The sequence below is a fragment of the Diabrotica undecimpunctata genome, chromosome 7 (assembly GCF_040954645.1).
Source record: "Diabrotica undecimpunctata isolate CICGRU chromosome 7, icDiaUnde3, whole genome shotgun sequence".
Classification (NCBI taxonomy): Eukaryota; Metazoa; Arthropoda; class Insecta; order Coleoptera; family Chrysomelidae; genus Diabrotica; species Diabrotica undecimpunctata.
In genome coordinates, this window is record NC_092809.1 from 92685280 (window position 1) to 92704218 (window position 18939).

General features: G+C 32.8%; 1 protein-coding gene across 12 annotated transcripts in view; it reads left to right on the plus strand.

Moving 5' to 3' along the window:
• The window catches only part of LOC140445580 (uncharacterized), a 538348-nt gene that overhangs the window by 437706 nt on the left and 81703 nt on the right, over nt 1–18939 (plus strand). The window contains exon 5 of one of the 12 annotated variants that reach the window (XM_072537738.1): nt 7646–7914. The exons of the other annotated variants lie outside the window; for them this stretch is intronic. Coding sequence (XP_072393839.1) covers nt 7646–7899 — 254 coding nt within the window. The 3' untranslated portion in view covers nt 7900–7914. Of the gene's footprint in view, nt 1–7645; nt 7915–18939 lie in introns of those variants that run through there. 12 annotated transcript variants of the gene reach the window in all.

Sequence of the window (18939 nt, forward strand, 5' to 3'; positions counted from 1 at the left end):
TCAGCAATCTTACATCAGATTGTTGCAAGTATATCGTCCTTAATGATCTCCTTCAAAAGCACAAATCATTCAAATTATGATAGCCTTTCTCCTCTCGATAAACTGAATCTCTCGTTGGCCCGAGTGAAAAATTGACTCTTGGAATATCTTCTCTTTACGATAAACTGAATCTCTCGTTGGCCTGAACAGTGACTCTTGGAATATAAGTAGAGAAATATGACTTACAATATTTTGTTGTTTCAGCTTCTGTCAGATACACTAACTCCACAAAAACTCACTAACATTCAACACTACTGCTTGCTACATTTCGGGAACCGACAGAGAACAAACACTGTTCTTTCTTGAAGACTTGGAAACCAACTCCACTATCTTTTCTCTCTCCTCAATCTCGCTAAACTTTCTCCCACACACTTATCCCACCTTTTTCAATCTCCGCCAATCACAACTCGTCACAATTCCCCCATTTCTTCATTTCGATAACAAACAAATTTTTACCTATAATTATAAATTTCCTAAAACTTATTTACAAATAATATTTTTCTATAAATCTTAAAAACTAACAAAAACCTCTTTCTATAATCCCTTCTATTGTCTTTAATCACTGCATTAATGGATTTTGAAAAACCCCGTTCTATTCTTTGGCTTTCACTTAAACTTATGCGGGTCACTTAAGTATAACAAAGAAATGATTGATGTAAAGCTTACATTTTGTTTGGTACAGGTAATTCAAGGATTTAATAACTTTCCTTCTCCGAAATGTTTGTTGGTTATACTTTCTGAATTATTTTAATTTTTTGTTGAACTTTGAAATATTTTAAACAAACCAATATTTTCTTGATTTTACATATCATAACAAATCCCCGCCATTTGATCTGCCGAAAACTCTTTGTTAAATTTTAAAATGACAAAAGTTTTCCAGGATCAAATCATTTCACTATGTTATTAAAATCTACTTATGATACTGATAAATGTCGTGAATGTTAAAATACCCCGTATATTGCCTGTCTTTATACGGGATTGGATATATTTTCGTTTTAAATTTTTCCAAGTATTTTCCCTTCAAAGAAAGTTCATAATTTTTAGCCACTCGATTTACTTTATTAACAAGATCTCCATGGTTTCTTAAAATCTTCTCTATGTTTTCTCCACAATTTATTTTTCTTTCATCCTCCTTTTGTTCATATGTGTTCACTGTCCATAATACTTCTTCACACAATTCTGGATTCTCGTCCATTAGTGCCATTTTTTCTTCTGTTTTCCTTTTATCCTCTAATTCCCTTTGGTATTCCGAGCACCATGTTTCTATTCCTTTCATTTCTCTGATGATACTTTCTTTTTCTTCCTGCTTCCATTCTGTTTTATCGTCGGTTGCCGACAATTCTTCTGTACCTTCTATTTCCTGTTTTTCTCTGGTCTCCATCTTATTTTCCTGCTTTCTTTTCGAACTCTTCTTCTTTTTCTTCCTTCTCTTTTTCTCTTCTGTTAGATCTTGTTCTTGTACTTTCGGTTTATTCTCTACAGTCATATCGATTTCTTTGTGTTTTTCCTGTGCATTGATCCTTCCAGAATTTGTTTTCCTATCTGTTTGCTTTTCTTCTCCTGTGTTGTCTGGTTCTGCTCTGATTTCCATTTTATTTTCCGCAAAATTTATGGTGATATCTTTTTTCCTCAATTCATCAATTCCCGCTATCATATCATGATTTAAATCTTCAATCACCACACATTTCATAATATGGAATTTGTTTCCCACTCTTATCTGTACTCCCAAACCTTCGTTTACTGTCGTCAAATTTTTATTGTTTGCACCCACTAAATCAACCCTAGGAATCTTATACACAAATCTGTCCAAATTTAATTCTTTTACTAGTTTTTTATTGATTAGCGATATCTCCGAGCCAGAATCAATCACAATTTTAATTGCTTTATGTTTTATAAATGCATCTAAAAATATTAGATTAGAATTAGAGATTTGTCTTTCGTTTCCTATTGCTACATGATTCATCTCCCTTCTATTTTGTTGTTGGAAGCTCTGGTTATTTCTATCATCCCTTTGTTCGTTAGTATTCCTATTCGGAGTATTTTGTGCATCTCTATTCCTGTTGTGATTTTCATATGTTCTATGTTGTGTGTCATTCCTGTTATCGTAATTTTGTTGTCTATTGTAATTATTGTAATTTCTCGGCCTATATTCGTTTGTTGATCTGGGATGTCGGTTTCTCTGGTCATAATTTGATGAATACCTTCTTTCCGGTCCATTATATTGGTCATGTTGTCTTCTATTTCTCATTTCTTTTCTTTTTGCTTCTTTTAATTGAAGGAATTGGCACAAACTATCAATATCTTGATAGTTTCTCAAAATCACGTGATCTTCCAACGTTTCCTCAAAATGTCTGCTGATCATTTCTACCAGCTGTTCGGTAGAATATTTGTATTCTAGATATTTTGAATTGTTATATATCTGCAAAGCATATCTTTCTTCAGATATTCCCATTTTTTCGTGATATTTTCCATTCTGTAGCTCTTGGTTGATTTCTCTCTGTTTATTTTTCCCCCAGAAATAGTTGAGAAATTTATTTTCAAAATCTGTCCAATTTTCAAACTCATCTTCCTTGCTTTCATACCATAACGCTGCTCCTTCTTTCAAATGGTTTCTAATTGTTTCTTTGCAATCGTCAAAATATCTAATATGTTGTAATTTGGTTTTCAAATTTTTAACAAACGGTACTGGGTGTGTTTTCCGAATATCCCCGCCAAACTGTATTTTTATGTCACCCGGACTTTGGATGAGTACTTCTCTCCTGTCTCCCATATCTCGTTGTTTTCTGATATCCTCAATTTGTTTTTCTATTTCTTTCTTGTCTTCTTGTAAAGCCATTTCAAATTTTGTTTCTAACTGTTCTAATTCCTTTTTCTGTACAGTCTTAATATCTTTCATTTTAGTTTCTATTTCTTCTCTCTGCATCTCTAGTTTCCTCTCTGTTTCTTCTCTGACTTTTTCTAAACAGACTTTTACCTCATTTTCATATTTGTCCAAACGCTTTTCCATTTTTCTATCATTTTCTTCTAATTTTTGTTCATAGTTTTCCAAACGCTGCTCTATATTTCTGTTATTTAGTTCTATTGCTTGCCTTGTTTCCCGTTGGTTTTCTTCCATTGTTTGTTTTGTTTCATCCATTTTTTGTGACTGGAGTTGCATTAGTTGTAATATTTTATCTATTCCTGATAGTTCTTTTCTCTCCTCCACTATTGTCACATTTCCTTCATTATCCGATACTTCTTCCAAAATTGTTTCATCTTCTCTGTTATCCTCCTTCCTTTCCTGCATTTTACTTTGTCTCCTTGTGACAGACATGTTGTTACTTTTTGTTATTGTTTTTGTCCCCGCCAAATGTGAAATTTTACAACACTCTATATGTTTCAGAACACGACAATATTTCTCCCCAAATGTATTAAATTTTCACGACAAATATCAAATATGCAATCAGTAAAATTCAAATAATTCAAAATAAATATCAAATGTACGATTGGTAAAGAAAATAAAATCAAATAATTCAATAGCAGTAAATATCCACTAACTACGATCAAGCAATAAATCAAATTTATATTCCCTGGAAAAATTGTCAAAATACTTTCAAATTCAAATTCCCTCAATGTTATATGTTTTTATCTCTGGATCACCTGTACTTATTCCAGATCTCTTTCCCTTCCTTCAAATGTAAAGCTGCGATATTTTCAAGCCCCACGTTTTGGAAGCCAGTTATTGTGATATTTAAAGTCTTGGTGCGCCAAGCAATAATTAGCTAATTAATTTGTTTTAATAATTAATATTATTTAAATGATATGATTATGACTCTATCACAATTTTTAATTCTTTTATCTCAGGGTTCAATTCGTGCTTCTATATCTATGCTATTACATGTGAAAGGTAAGGTCCAGAGAATACCGGAACAATAAAAAACACATATGATCTAACACTATATATTGAAATAAATGATAATGAAATAATTCACACTCAAAAGTTTTCAATAAACAAATCTCATATAAGGATTCTCAAAATTTTGTTCTCCGTACGTGAACAATCAAAAATTAATGGTACAAACAATATTAATTGAAATCTCAAAATCCCAAACTATTCTAACTCTCCTAATCCAAATATTTATATCCTTTCTAAATTACGTGTAAAAATTGTGTTATCAAAAAAAAACTGCAGAAAACAAAATTATCTCTCTCTGATGATGAGTGGTCCAAATCCTTGTTCCTTGTAGATTATATTATCTCCTCTCAACCGCTCCCTATGTAATCAGCAATCTTACATCAGATTGTTGCAAGTATATCGTCCTTAATGATCTCCTTCAAAAGCACAAATCATTCAAATTATGATAGCCTTTCTCCTCTCGATAAACTAAATCTCTCGTTGGCCCGAGTGAAAAATTGACTCTTGGAATATCTTCTCTTTACGATAAACTGAATCTCTCGTTGGCCTGAACAGTGACTCTTGGAATATAAGTAGAGAAATATGACTTACAATATTTTGTTGTTTCAGCTTCTGTCAGATACACTAACTCCACAAAAACTCACTAACATTCAACACTACTGCTTGCTACATTTCGGGAACCGACAGAGAACAAACACTGTTCTTTCTTGAAGACTTGGAAACCAACTCCACTATCTTTTCTCTCTCCTCAATCTCGCTAAACTTTCTCCCACACACTTATCCCACCTTTTTCAATCTCCGCCAATCACAACTCGTCACAATTCCCCCATTTCTTCATTTCGATAACAAACAAATTTTTACCTATAATTATAAATTTCCTAAAACTTATTTACAAATAATATTTTTCTATAAATCTTAAAAACTAACAAAAACCTCTTTCTATAATCCCTTCTATTGTCTTTAATCACTGCATTAATGGATTTTGAAAAACCCCGTTCTATTCTTTGGCTTTCACTTAAACTTATGCGGGTCACTTAAGTATAACAAAGAAATGATTGATGTAAAGCTTACATTTTGTTTGGTACAGGTAATTCAAGGATTTAATAACTTTCCTTCTCCGAAATGTTTGTTGGTTATACTTTCTGAATTATTTTAATTTTTTGTTGAACTTTGAAATATTTTAAACAAACCAATATTTTCTTGATTTTACATATCATAACAATATATATATATAATATATATATATATATATATATATAATATATATATATATATAATATATATATATATATATATATATATATATATATATATATATATTGAAATGATTTCAATATGTTAAAAAGGATACAACTTAAATGGATTTTTATATGAGTTTGTTGTTCATGAATTTCATGAAGCCATCACAATGTGGGTTCGACTCTGAAATAAAAGAGAGAAAAAGATTAGTAAATTGTTAAATAAATTAATTTTGACTTACCTGGTATAGTGTTAATAATTTCTGAATAGTATAGTTGCCTAGTGTATAGGTGAATCGTCTAAACCTTAAAAAGAACAAAAAAAGAAGAATTCTTAAAAAATATTTAAACATAGAAATTTTGAAAACGTCAGAAAATAAACTGTCAAGCAAGTCTATGGGAGCTAAATTAATAGGGGTTTTGTTAAATAAGAAATTACAATGATGTGGAGATGAAAAGAATAAATTGTATTAACATTGTAATAGAATAAGTTTTATATCTGAACATTTTTTTTATAAATTCCCAAATTAGATGTGATTAAAGTGATTATGAGAAATTAATGTGGATTGACAAATGTGTCAGAACAGGACAGTTTTATGGTTAAAAAAAAAATTAGAAGACGAAAAGAAAAAAGAACGTTGGTTGCTGTTAGCAACGAATGAGAGATTTTTGCGAGGCCGACAAGAAATTTTGAAAGGAGTCCTGAAATTGTGGAATAGGTCGGGAGTGTTTTTTTAACTCGTCTAAAGAGAATTTTAGTTTTTCCACAGTTTCCACAGCAGAGATATTCAGAATTTGTTCCAGAGAGTAAGAGAAACAATTTAACTTATAAATTATTATTGGAGTACAGAAATGTCATTTAAATTGAGAAAATTAAAATTCATGAATTAACATAATTGCGATAGGCCTTAAAAAAATTGAAATTATTAATGATCATTAAATTAAAAATAGAATAGTACGTACCTTAACTTCCGAAGAGAGGATTGATATTCCAGTTTCACCAATTATTTTGCGAGTAGTTAGTTTTCTTTAAATAAATCAGAACTGTTTTAAAGTAAGGTTGGATAATAATTTTGGGGATCATTTGAAATTTTGATTATATTTGAATGCAAGTTAAAAGTCAGCGGAATAAAGTGTTCATTTTCTTTTCTTTATAGTTCATTTAAACACTTTATAAAGTTGCAATATTTATTTAGTTTTTAGGTACTTGTATAGAGTCTCCACATTTTGTAATAAATTTTTATTGTCACGACTCTAAACCACATTAAGATTTATACGATTCCTATTTTTGTAAATTTTTAAAGGCAACCCAAGTTGCAGACGAATTTTATTGTTTATATTAAATTTGTTCAATATTAATAAATAACGTGCTTCATTTGGGTTAATTTATCAAAGGTCTAAAGTAAATTTTGGTTTAATTTCTTTTTGAACTCTACCAGGAGACTACAGAGTCGACGTCACACAGTGACAGATTGCTTAGAACACATAATTGAGCTAGCTGAGGTATATATTAAATTAAACAACGAACCACAGATTTTAAAAATTACAACATTTATTATAAATAAAAATAAAATTAATAAAATACAACTTTTTCAATATATATATATATATATATATATATATATATATATATATATATATATATATATGTATATATATATATATATATAATATAAACCGGTATTTAGGCGCCACGCCCTTCCGGTAGGGATCTATGGAGGAGTATCACCGAGCCGCAAGCCCTTATCTCTTGCCGTACTACTCCACCATAGACCGATCAGACACCAGCATATTCTAGTCTAAGGCGCAGATTTGATTTAGAATTTTAAACTGCTGCGTTAGCCTTTTTTATTGTTCTGTACACCGAGTCGGGGCTTGAACTCACATCCACTGAACCATTAAGCGAATGAGAATCGGCCGCCTGAACCGCTTGGCTCTCTGACCGACATGTTGTTGACTATATTAAAGTTTAAAATGTTATTTTATAATTTTTTACAAAAGCGTACAACGGCGCAATATAGAAAATGAAATTTCAGAGGGTGAAATGAGCTTAATCACAAATTTTTGTATGAATCGATGCTGGATAAAAAAATGCCAGGTTTTGCCATTTTTCAGCTTCATTTTCTGGCCTATTAAGTTTTGGTTTGTCGTATAAGATAACATATCGATCGTTATAATTTAAATTTCTTACTTTTACTCTGGGAAATCTAGACAATTACCGGTAAAAGTAGAAAATAGAGGGTTTTTTAAAGAATATTTCCTATATCTACCGTCGACTCTGGTAATTGTACACAATTACCGGTCAGATTATCTACTCTTAAAAGGTGATCAGTATAATGTTAACACAATTTCCTCAAATCCGCGAATTAACTTGTCAACCATGCTACTTTAATCTTACTTTTTTTTAGCTACTTTGTTTTAAATATTTATATATGCTACCTTAAGAAATGTTTTTATAAGTATACCATTTTAGATCTAATATTTGTCCTTCCTGGAAGAAAGTATCCAAGAATAATCGTAGATGAATACGAATACAACGTTCACAAAAAAGAAGAAAATAAAACAAGATGGAGATGTACAAACGAATCAAGGACCAAATGTACAGCCACTCTGTATACTTTTGGACACACAGTCATTATGAAGAGATCACATAATCATCCGAAAAGTAGAATTGATAGTTTAAACAAAATTGGTGTTCCGAAATTTGTTAATATTATTAGGCAGTAATAATTATTTAATAAATTTTTTGCCGTAAAAGTCTTCATTCTAAACTTAACATAAAATAATTATTTTCAGCAATTACTTATCGTTGCCAATACAAATGTTGAGTATAAACAGTTAATCTGGATAACCGCGACTGTAATGACGCTTTTCATTTCTGTGAAATGGAAACCTATATACTACAGTCGTTAGAGACGAAAATGCCACTGAACCTCTAAAAATCATACGAACTTTGACAAGAATATCAATTTTAGGATCCCAAAAATGATGCAAAAAAGTTTATTACTTTTACCTCTGACTTCCCCCTAAAACTTTCCCTCATAGGGGGCGAAAAACGTAAACAATCGTTTTACCAAGAACCTGTATGTTCTATACATCTAATAGAAAAAAATATTTCAAATAAAAAATGTATCTGATATAATTTTAAACAAAAATATTAATTGGGACTTTTATGTAGAATGAACCATTGTTCTCTCAGAAACAACGCTTGAAGCGACCGGCGATTTTGAATGTCAGTTACAGAATGTCAAAAATATGCCTAAAGCGGCAGCCGTCAAAAAAATAAAGGGTGGAAAGGCATCGGGACTTGATGAAATTTCTGCAGAACTTAGATGCAGAAGAAATAAAAATAATAACTGAAATATATAATGAAATATACATGGCAGGAAAAATAACAGTAGAGTGGCTCAAATCGGAGTTCGTGCCATTGCCTAAAAAGCCAGGAGCAAAAATTTGTGAAGACTATAGGACCATAAGCATAATGAGCCATCCGCTGAAGCTGTTTTTAAAAGTATCGTGCAGGTATTGTTTAGGAAATGTAGAGATGTCAGCTCTGATAATTTCGCATGCCTGATTGACTACAAGAAGGCTTTCGATAGAGCCAGGCATGAACAAATGATGGAAGTTCTGAAGAGTCAGGGATTGACGGAAGAAACCTAAAAATAATAGCTAACCTGTATTGTAATCAATCAGCGTTGCTTCGAATATATGGAGAATATACAGATCAGGCCAAAATCTTAAGGGGACTGAGACAGGGGTGCATAATTTCACCACTGATATTCAACCTGTACTCGGAGCACATTTTTGAAGATGCTCTAAAAGATGTTGATAAAGGCATCTCAATAAATGGAGTCAAGCTCAATAACCTGCTGCATGTAGATGATACAATAGTGTTTTCCAATAAAAGGACTGCAAAACTTATTGAACAAAATAACGGAAACAAGTCATACATATGGACTGGATATAAACACCAGCAAAACTAAGCTAATGATCATCAGCAAGGAAAACATAACTGGAGCAAATCTGTATGTGAACCAAATGAGAATTTAACGTTTCTGGTGGTCTGGTCATATTTGACCAATAATTAGTTATTTTGTGACCTAACTTAATAAACAGCAAATATTTAAATTTAAGGGCTTCCCTGTGGCTTACTCTATTTTATCTATCAACTAATGCACTACAACTAACATGCAATAACATCACCATAATCTGCTTTGTACACCAAACTGTTACACATTTACACTAACTCAAATGTTTTTGTCCTTGTTAGTGTCTTATGTCTGCTTGTGAGTTGCTGCTGTTCTCTTGATTACTTGGGTCACAGTTTCCATACTCAGGTCCTGGTGGAGGATACTGTTACGGATATACCAAGAAGCCTCAACAATGTTCCCCAGTACTTTGTTTTGAAATCTCTGGATAATATGTAGATTACTAGCTTTGGTACAGCCCCAGAGTTGGCACTCGTATACCCATACTGGCCTCAGTACTTTCTTGTAAATGGATACTTCATTATGAATGGATAATCTTGAATTTTGTCGAATCAGCCAATACAATATCTTATATCTAATATCAAGCTCCCCACTTTTCTTTTTGACATGGACTTTCCAGTGTAGCTTCGCGACTAGGATGATGCCCAAGTATTTTGCTGATGTTGCGTAATAAACATGGGTATCATTTATTCTAACTGTGAAATTTTCTATTTTTTTATTTGTAAAGTTAATGTGTGCAGATTTAATCTCATTTAATTTTATTTGTCATTTTCTGGTCCAGGTATGTATTGTATTTACTGATAGTTGCAACGTATCAGTCGTTTCTTCACTAGTGTTTCCTATCGCTAGTATGACCGTATCGTCCGCGAAGGTGGCAATAGTGTTTTGTTCTAGCTCTGGAATGTCGCACGTATGAAATAAGTACAGGACCGAACCTAATACACTCCCTTGTAGCACGCCAGCTTTGATCTCTCTTAAATCGATCTTCTTTTTGTTTTACTCTAAAATATCTATTCGCAATGTATGATTCTAAGACTTCTGAATTCTGTTTAGGCATGAATGTTCTTAGTTTATAGTTTAAACCCTCAGGCCAGACTTTATCAAACGCCTGTACTACGTCCAAGAAGATTGTAGAGCAGATTTTCTTTTCTTCTAATGTTTTTTTCTATTATATTCGTTATTATGTGAACTTAACCTATAATGGAATGTTTATTTCTGAAACGAAATTGATGATTTGGTATAAGATTTTTTCTTTCTATTATTGGTTTTAATCTTTCCAGAGTCTGGGAACATATCTCAATCTGAAAGCAGCATTTATTAGGTGTGTCAGCTTAACTATGGCTTTTCTTGGTAGATTTTTTAGTAGGTGTCCTATTATGAGATCATGTCCTGGAGCTTTCTTAGTATTTATATTCTCTTTTATCTCTGTTGATACGTCTCTAAATGATGTCAACGTTATTCTTTCTTCAGTTTGGAATGATTCTTTCCATCTCAGTTCTTTACCATTATTGTTGTTGTGTTTGAACATGCTTTCTAAATGCTGCAAATTATTCTGCTTTCTGTTCGTTACTTCTAGCCCAGTTGCAGTTTTCTTACTTGATAGGAGGAGAATGAGTAATTGGCCTCTTCATTCTTTTTGTTGCCTTCCATAACGAGTAATCTGTCTTCTGGTCAATTGTTAAATTACTTAAAATGGAATCAATTGTTGAATTTTTTTATATTCTAAATCTCCCTTTTTAGTTTTTGTGTAGCATTATTTAGACTAATTTTGTCTCGGGGAGCTCTGTATTGCTGCCACTTTTTTCTACTATTAGTTCTCTGATTTCTTTTGAATAGTTGTTTCCTTTTGTTCTAGAAGTTATTGTGGGAGTATTTTTCCAAGCTACCGGTTGGATATTTTTTTATAAAAACTTCTAATTCGTTATCAAGTTGCCTCGTGTTTCTGAATGGGACAGCAAGATTAATTTTGTGTTCAAGATTTATTTTGAAGCTCTCCCTGTCAGTTTTTGTATTAGTCAATTTTATTATTCAATATTGAAAAGAATATTTTGATCTTAAATTATACTACATAGATTATGAAAAACAAAAAGTATAATATTGTATATTATTGGATGAAATTGTTCCATGTGGAGGAGCCAAAACAATAAATGTATAACTGATAAAATGGATTCAATATTATTCTAAACATTCTATAAGAGAAACTGTAATCTAGTATCAAGACTGCAGAAGCCAGAAACGAATCTTCAACATGATTATTGCCTATTAGCTATGCTATTAATTGCCCATTATTTCGGCCGGTGTGAGGGTTCGACTAGCATATGCGATTACTTTATCCTGGCCGTCGTATTTTTATGTAAGTGTAACCCCAAGTCCGCAGTTCGACGCATTTGTTTGCAGGTAAAATGTTTTCGAAAAATCGGGGCATGCTAATACTGTGGCCGATGTAAGCTTTGATTTAAGCTCTTCAAATGCGTTTTCCTGCTTATCGGTCCATTTCCATCTTATCTTCTTCTTCAGAAGCATGTTTAGCGGTCCTGCTATTGTCGAATAGTTCTCTATGAATCGGCGGTCCCATGATGTTATTCCTAGGAACCGGCGGAGTTGACGCACATTTCTCGGTGCTGCAAGTTCAGTTATAGCGTTGGTTTTCTCCGGGTAAGTTTTTATTCCTTCTGCTCCAACCACGTGTCCTAAGTATCTGAGTTCTGACTGGCAAAATGTGCATTTCTCGAAGTTCAGCTGTAATCTGGCCTCTTTCAGCCTTCGGAAGACTTCATGTAGGTGATTTAAATGCTCTTGGAGCGTCTTAGATATTACTACGATATCATCCAAGTAGGCAAACGCGAATTCCATATCGGGAGGTATTACCTTATCCAGTAGGCGTTGGAAAGTTACTCCTGCGGAATGCAGTCCAAATGGGGTGGTTTTGAACTGAAAATGGCCTTTTCCGGGTACGCTGAATGCTGTCACTGGGCGGCTTGCTTCTTCTAGGGGTATTTGAAAATATCCCTGTTTCGAATCGAGGGTTGAGATAAAATTTGCTTCCTTAAGTCTATCCAGAATTTCCGATATTCTGGGTAACGGATATGCGTCCTTATCTGATAGTTCGTTGACTTTTCTAAAGTAAATGCAAAATCTGTACGAGTTATCCTTTTTCCCAACTAGTACGGGTGTAGTAGTTCAATCGGTGAACTCCAGCCACTTGTGGAGGGTTCGATGGTTCCTTCTTTTAACATCTTGTCCACTTTTTGGTTGATGATCTGTAGGATTGCGGGATTGTGCCGCCTATACGGCTATTTGACTGGATCGCACTTTTTCTTCAATATTATTTCGTGTTTTATTAAGTTGGTGGGTCCTCTTATGTTCTCAAACTCCCTTAGTTTTTTTTGTTAGGAATCTTTCAACTCCGTATTTTGAGTGGAGTCTTTTAAAGTGTTACATGTCTCTTCTTGATGTTATATATGTATTGTTTGGTCGTATGTTTATCGAATTTAAGTTTGATGGAATGGTATTTGCAGTTCTTACGGCTGTGACCTGGAATCTTGCATCTAAAGCATGTCGTTTTGGCATCGTACTCTGCTTGGTCCTTACGTCTCCAGTTTCCACGACAAATCTGATTTGCTCGGGTCTTTTCGTTTTCTAAAGCTTCGTATTATTGGGCTAAATCTTGTAATTTGGCTTTCCGAAAGTTTCCGAAATCCCGGCGGCGAGCATAAAGCTTATATTCTGGTAACAAATTTCTGTATATCCTTTCGAGTTCTTGGTTTCTGGAAAACGATCGTTCTCGTCCGATTAATGTTTGAATCTTCGTGATATATCTATCCACTGGTTCGTTTTGTCTCTGTTTTCTGTTTCGGATTTGCTCTCCTCTAGTTGTAGCAAATATTCTCTGGGAAAGCTTTTTTAAAATCTTCGCTGAAATCTGTCCATGACTTTCAATTTTTGTTATTATTTCTGTACCATAACAATGCGTGTTCTCCTAATAATTCTGGTAATGCTCTTAGTAGATCTTGTTTATTGATCTCGTAGGCCAAGCTTAATTCGTCTATCCTTTCTAAGAATTCTATTGCATCTGAATGTTTCTTGTCGAAGTGTGTGTTCCACTTTCGTACTTGATTTAGCAATTCTGATTGCCCCATTTGTTTCGTTATTGTTAATTCCTGTAATTGTCTTCGGATGACCGAAATTTCCTGGGTCAGTGTATCGGATTCTGCTCCCTTGGAAGTTTTTTTTTTTGGAATTGTTCCTGTCGCTTCCTCGCGATCTTTAAAATAGGTTCTGAGTCGTACTCTCAATTCGTCGACGGTTCCCTTGGGATCTAAGCCGCATTTTCCGGCTTCGCTTTGCAATTCCTCTTTGCAAAGGCCGTTTATCCATGATGTACCTGTGACTGAATCTGTGTCATTATCTGTCAGTATGTTATTAATTTTCGGTATCTTTTAGCACTTCCCAATTTTGCTCGGGCGCCAGTTTGTAACGGGTAGCTCTTTCGAAGCGACAGACAAAGTAAACCACAGGTTGAAATAAAAATAAATCTATTAATTTCAACGTATATACAAAAATAAAAATAAAATGTATTCTTTGTCTCCATCTGGATCCCGCGAGAGTGAATTCCCCGGCGGACGCCTGTAAAAGAAAAATTATTATTACAACAAAAAAATGGAATACGCGAATTCAATCGCATGCAGACTTATACTCCCTTCCACCTCAATCCAGCGGAAGCGCCAAACGGACTCGCAATCGAAATGTTCGGTTGTGCAGATCCACGCTATACTCTGCGTCAGAGTTGACAGTAACGTTCAATACACGATACCCACGGGTTCTGCTTGATTAAGGACAGAGTATAATCCTCACTACGGAAGTCTCTCTGTCCGGGTTGGCTCGCAGATTCAATACACCAGCGAGCCAGGGAGCCTAGAGCGTTAGCTACAAGACTCCTTTAATTCCGCCAGTCGCTCGCCTTAAATAGCCTCTCCGGATCCCACCTCGTCGTCTCGTCGTGGAAATGGTTGCTCGATTATCGACACTCCCACGGTTCGAACTGTTGAACGTTCAGCACATCGTTACAATGATAAAAAAAACTCATACATTTCTTCTCTGAGATCACACCAAATTGAAATTTAATAGTGTTTATTTATCACTGAATGTAAAAAAACTGTTTCCTATTATGTTATTGATCAAAAACGTGTCACTGCCATTTTTTTAAACATGATGAGTAGCCCAAAAGTTGTAAATTTTTGATAAATTTATACACAATACGTGTATCGTAGTATACGTAAGTCGTATTGTTACATATTATGTTTTTGTTGGGTTCTAAAACAAACAATAGAATATTTTATTCCTCTCTTTATTCTTGTTGTATTAATGATTAATTTTTTAGGTGTTGTATATTTTGGTTCAGGACGAAAACATCCACGTCTAATTGTCGATAATTACGAGTATAACATCCATATTAAAGAAGCAAACAGAACAAGATGGCGTTGTAAACATCAGAGTTCCAATAAATGTAGCGCAACTTTGTATTCGAGCGGAAATCAGGTTGAAATTAAGAACAGTCATAACCATGCTCCACATCTAATCAAAGAAGGTTCTCTGTTAATACCACAAACTGTAAAGATTATAAGAAGTATAAGCAAAAAATAAAATTTTAACTTTTTAAATAATTCTAATTATATTTTGATTTGTTTAGACGGGAAACTAGTTGTATTTCATATGGCGTTAATGATTGTTGGGTTATTTATTCTTTCTAAATGAAACAAGTTGGGAAGGAGAACATACCTAATATTTATTCGTAGTGTGATTATGAGAAACACTTTACATCAAACTACATAAAAAAAACTACATCAAACATAAGTACGAATCGGCTGAGAAAAATATTTACCTGTTCAAGTTATTTTGTTCATCATCAGTAATTGGCGCTACAGCGCTTCGTGAGCCCTGGTCTGCCTCGAAACATTCTTTCAACATTCTTTGTAGAGGGTCTGTCTTCTCCATCCCTCTACTCATTTACTATGTCCAATGGAAGTGAATCAAAATTTTAATTGAAAAGACATTTATTTAAAACAAATAAACGTATTTTAATTAAAATTTTGGTTGCTTTCTATTGAATATGGTAAATATCAAAAGTCAATGTTAAGTGTCACAGGAAAATAGTTTCAGAACCGTATCAAGTAGTTTTTTTACAGACTTATATCATCAGAAGTGTCTCGTACCTAAATCAAAACCGGTATTTATAGTAAAAAGAATATTTCTGCTTACAATCTCACATTCAGACAGGTATGTGTCGAACTTTTGGTCGAGAAAAATGTCGATTTGCTCAGAATTTTCGGATACGGACAAATTTACATTCGATTTTGTCACTGTTCATCGTATGCCATGACGCGATAAAAAATTCTAATCGAACTGGTGCCTGTATCTAGATACGTTTCTACACACGATTACTCTCATTGGCTCATTTACGGTGTAGTAAATTCAGTATATCGAAAGCCGATCTTTTTAGAATGGATTAAATTTAATATTACAAAAACCGTTAACTTTAGGAAAAATTTCAGTGCTGAAGCCTGGAGAGAAAGCAGGTTATGAAGTTGGAAATTATTTCTGGTAACATGTTAACAGTCTAAATTTTGGCGGAGGGGTATCCCAAATTTTTTAAATTACATTTAATTGGTTTATCTGTGGCAACAACAGAATAATATGTCACTGGTATATATGTCACTTAGAAATAAAAATCCGTTTTTTTTTTCAGGATTTGTTCTTAAGGTTTTCGAATAATGAATTTTTAAATTAAGTCTATGCACTATACTGCCACTCTTATCGGCAATTGGCAGCCCGGAATAAACTCAGTATATCGAAATCCGGTCTTTTTAGAACAGATTAAATTTAATATTCCAAAAATCGTTCACTTTAAAAATTCCAAAAAATTTCAGTGTTCCAGCCTGGAGATAAAGCAGGATATCAAGTTAAAAATTATTTGTGACTACATTTTGGCGGATGCGTAACCCGAATTTTTAAAATTTAATTTAATTGGTTTATCTGTAGCAGCAAGAGAATAATTTTAACCTGGTATGAGCCACAACAACTATATGTTGTAACAAGCAGTTATTTTGTGAATCAAATTTTCCGAAATTCTTTTATTTTAATTTTTTTAATTGTAAAAATGAAATTAATAACATTTTTTATGGTGTGTGGAATTATTTTTCCAGTGTAATTATATATTTTATGTCCATTACTATTTTATTAATTGTTTGATAGCCAAAAAATGCTGATAACCAAATATTGAAACAGAGATTTTTAACAAATTAAAATAAAAATTAATATGGCGTAACGTCGCCCTTAGCTTGAATAACAGTCTGAACTGTAATTTAGGGATTGTATCAACTAGGCCTTCATATAATTCAGTAGTGAATCTATCCAATATTTCTTGTAATTTAGCACGTAGTTGTGGCAAAGTACGCTGACGATTATATTTCTTAGGCGTTGTTTCATTTTTTGCCAAAGTGTTTCTATTGGATTAGGGTCCGAGCAGAAAGATGTGACAAAACTTTAATGTCATGTTATCCCATCCATTTTTTGGTAGATTTAGCCGTATGGCATAAGGCTCCATCCTGCTGAAAGATAAAATCTCCGGATGGATATAACTTTGCCGCACTTAGTAGAAATGAATATTCAGGGATATCTTGATATTTTACTGCGTTTACTATGACCTCAATAAAATGTATAAAGTTTTCAATCATTTGACCGATATACAACCCCACAACATGATGCCCTGTGGAAACTTTACAGTTCTTTTAAGAAAAATTTATGGAAAAAGGTTTCTAAAAAAAGTATGGGATGCTTCTGTTTTTTCCCGAATCACACGCTTTCGATAATCTCACACACAGACATTAAATTTGCTTTCGTTGCTATAGATAACTTCGTCCCAGTTATGTTTTGTCCATGAAAGTTTTGATTTAGCTCAAATATAACGTTTTCCCTTCATGGTACTCATGAATAATAATTTTTGGATCGAACTTTTGGATCAGTAGGTTTCCCACGTGCCATCATATTTTACTCATAATAAAACTGACGGTTATATTTATTTATACTCAAATGATGCGTTACAATTATTGTTGCCAACGCACTACCTACTCTATGTTTGATTTCAAAGCCTTTTTTTGTGCCAGGCTGATAAAATTTAAGACACGTCAGGAGAAGCAAAAAATGTTCCAATATTTAGTTGTCAGCAGTTTTCGATTATCAAACGATTAAATTAAATAGTAATCAATAAATATATAATTAAGCCGCAAAAATAATTTCATACATCATAAAAATGTTAATTTCATATTTACAACTAAAGAAAATTAAATAAAAGAATTTCGGTAAATTGGTTTTAAATTCGCAAAATAACTGCTTGTTTCAACGTATAGTTGTTAGGGCTCTTATATCTATATCTCTAATTCGGAAAAAAATCCAATTTTTTCAGGATTTTTTGTTAGAAATATTTATTAAATTTGAATTGTTTTTATTGGAAATTAGGGTGGAAAAAATAGACATCGATAGACAAAAATTAGCGTGTGTATTGCCTTGCTAAAATTGTTATTACATTGCTTATAAAAGAACAAATATGGAGGAGATATGTCTTCCGACAGTTGACATAAAAATGACAGGCAAACTTTTAATACAGTGTTGGTTGCGAAGATCACAAATCCTAAGAAGAGTATTATGTTTGCGTCTGCACCTTTTACAAGAGCCAATAGTGCAAGTATTTTTGGCATGACCAATTCGTAAACAATTTGAACACAACTCTAATGCTTTTATTTTATCCCATCTTTGATTCACTGATAATTTTAAAAACTCTTTACATGTATAAATAGTATGCTCACCTTTACATAGATTGCATTTAATTGCATTTATTGATAAATTTACTTGAGAACGTGGGTAAAACTCCCTAGGTGGTTTATTAAATTGATTTAATATCTTTGTATTAGAATGAGGTTCCTCTATAGACTCTAATATATCTTGTCTTTCTTTTAAAAATTCAAGAAATTCTGTTAATGTAGGCATATCTGATTTTGTATGGAACTCTTTCCACTTATTTTGAATAATTTTGTCTAGCTTGTAGTAAATTACATGAATTATAACCATGTTCCATAGTGCAGCTTTAGTTAATTGCATACCTTCCAAGGCAGACAAATGCTTTGATACTTCATCTAAAAGATTTCTGAATTGTAAAAAGGTTCCTTTTGCATAGAATTAGTATTAAATAATGATTTTATATGTGTATTAACAAGAAATTTCTTTTTGTCAAATTTGTCACAAAGCATTTCCCAAGCCCTGAGATAATCTTGATTTTCATCACAACCTGAAATAGTTCTTTTAGCATAACCTTCAAGTGCTGCCTTTAAAAAATTGTACTTTTGACCATCATTGAGTGTTTAATTTGAATGAATAGTAGCCATAAAACTTTTTTTGAATTCCATCCAATGGTCATATTCTCCATTAAAAACTGGAAGCTTAATTTTAGACAACAAAAAATTTGAGAGGGAATCATGAGTATTTATAGGATTAACATTACTGTTTGAAACTGAAACATTGTTGGAATTATTTTTGTCTCTGAAGGTTTTTAAATATGCAACAACACTATAAAATTTATTTTCAAATTGTTCCCGTTCGTCAAATTGTTCATCTAATTCTGATTCATCGCATTTTTGCTCAATTAATTGTTGTATTTGTTCAAATTCCTTAATTAAATTAATAATATTGTTGTATCTTAATTGAATGTCGGCCATATCAGCTATAA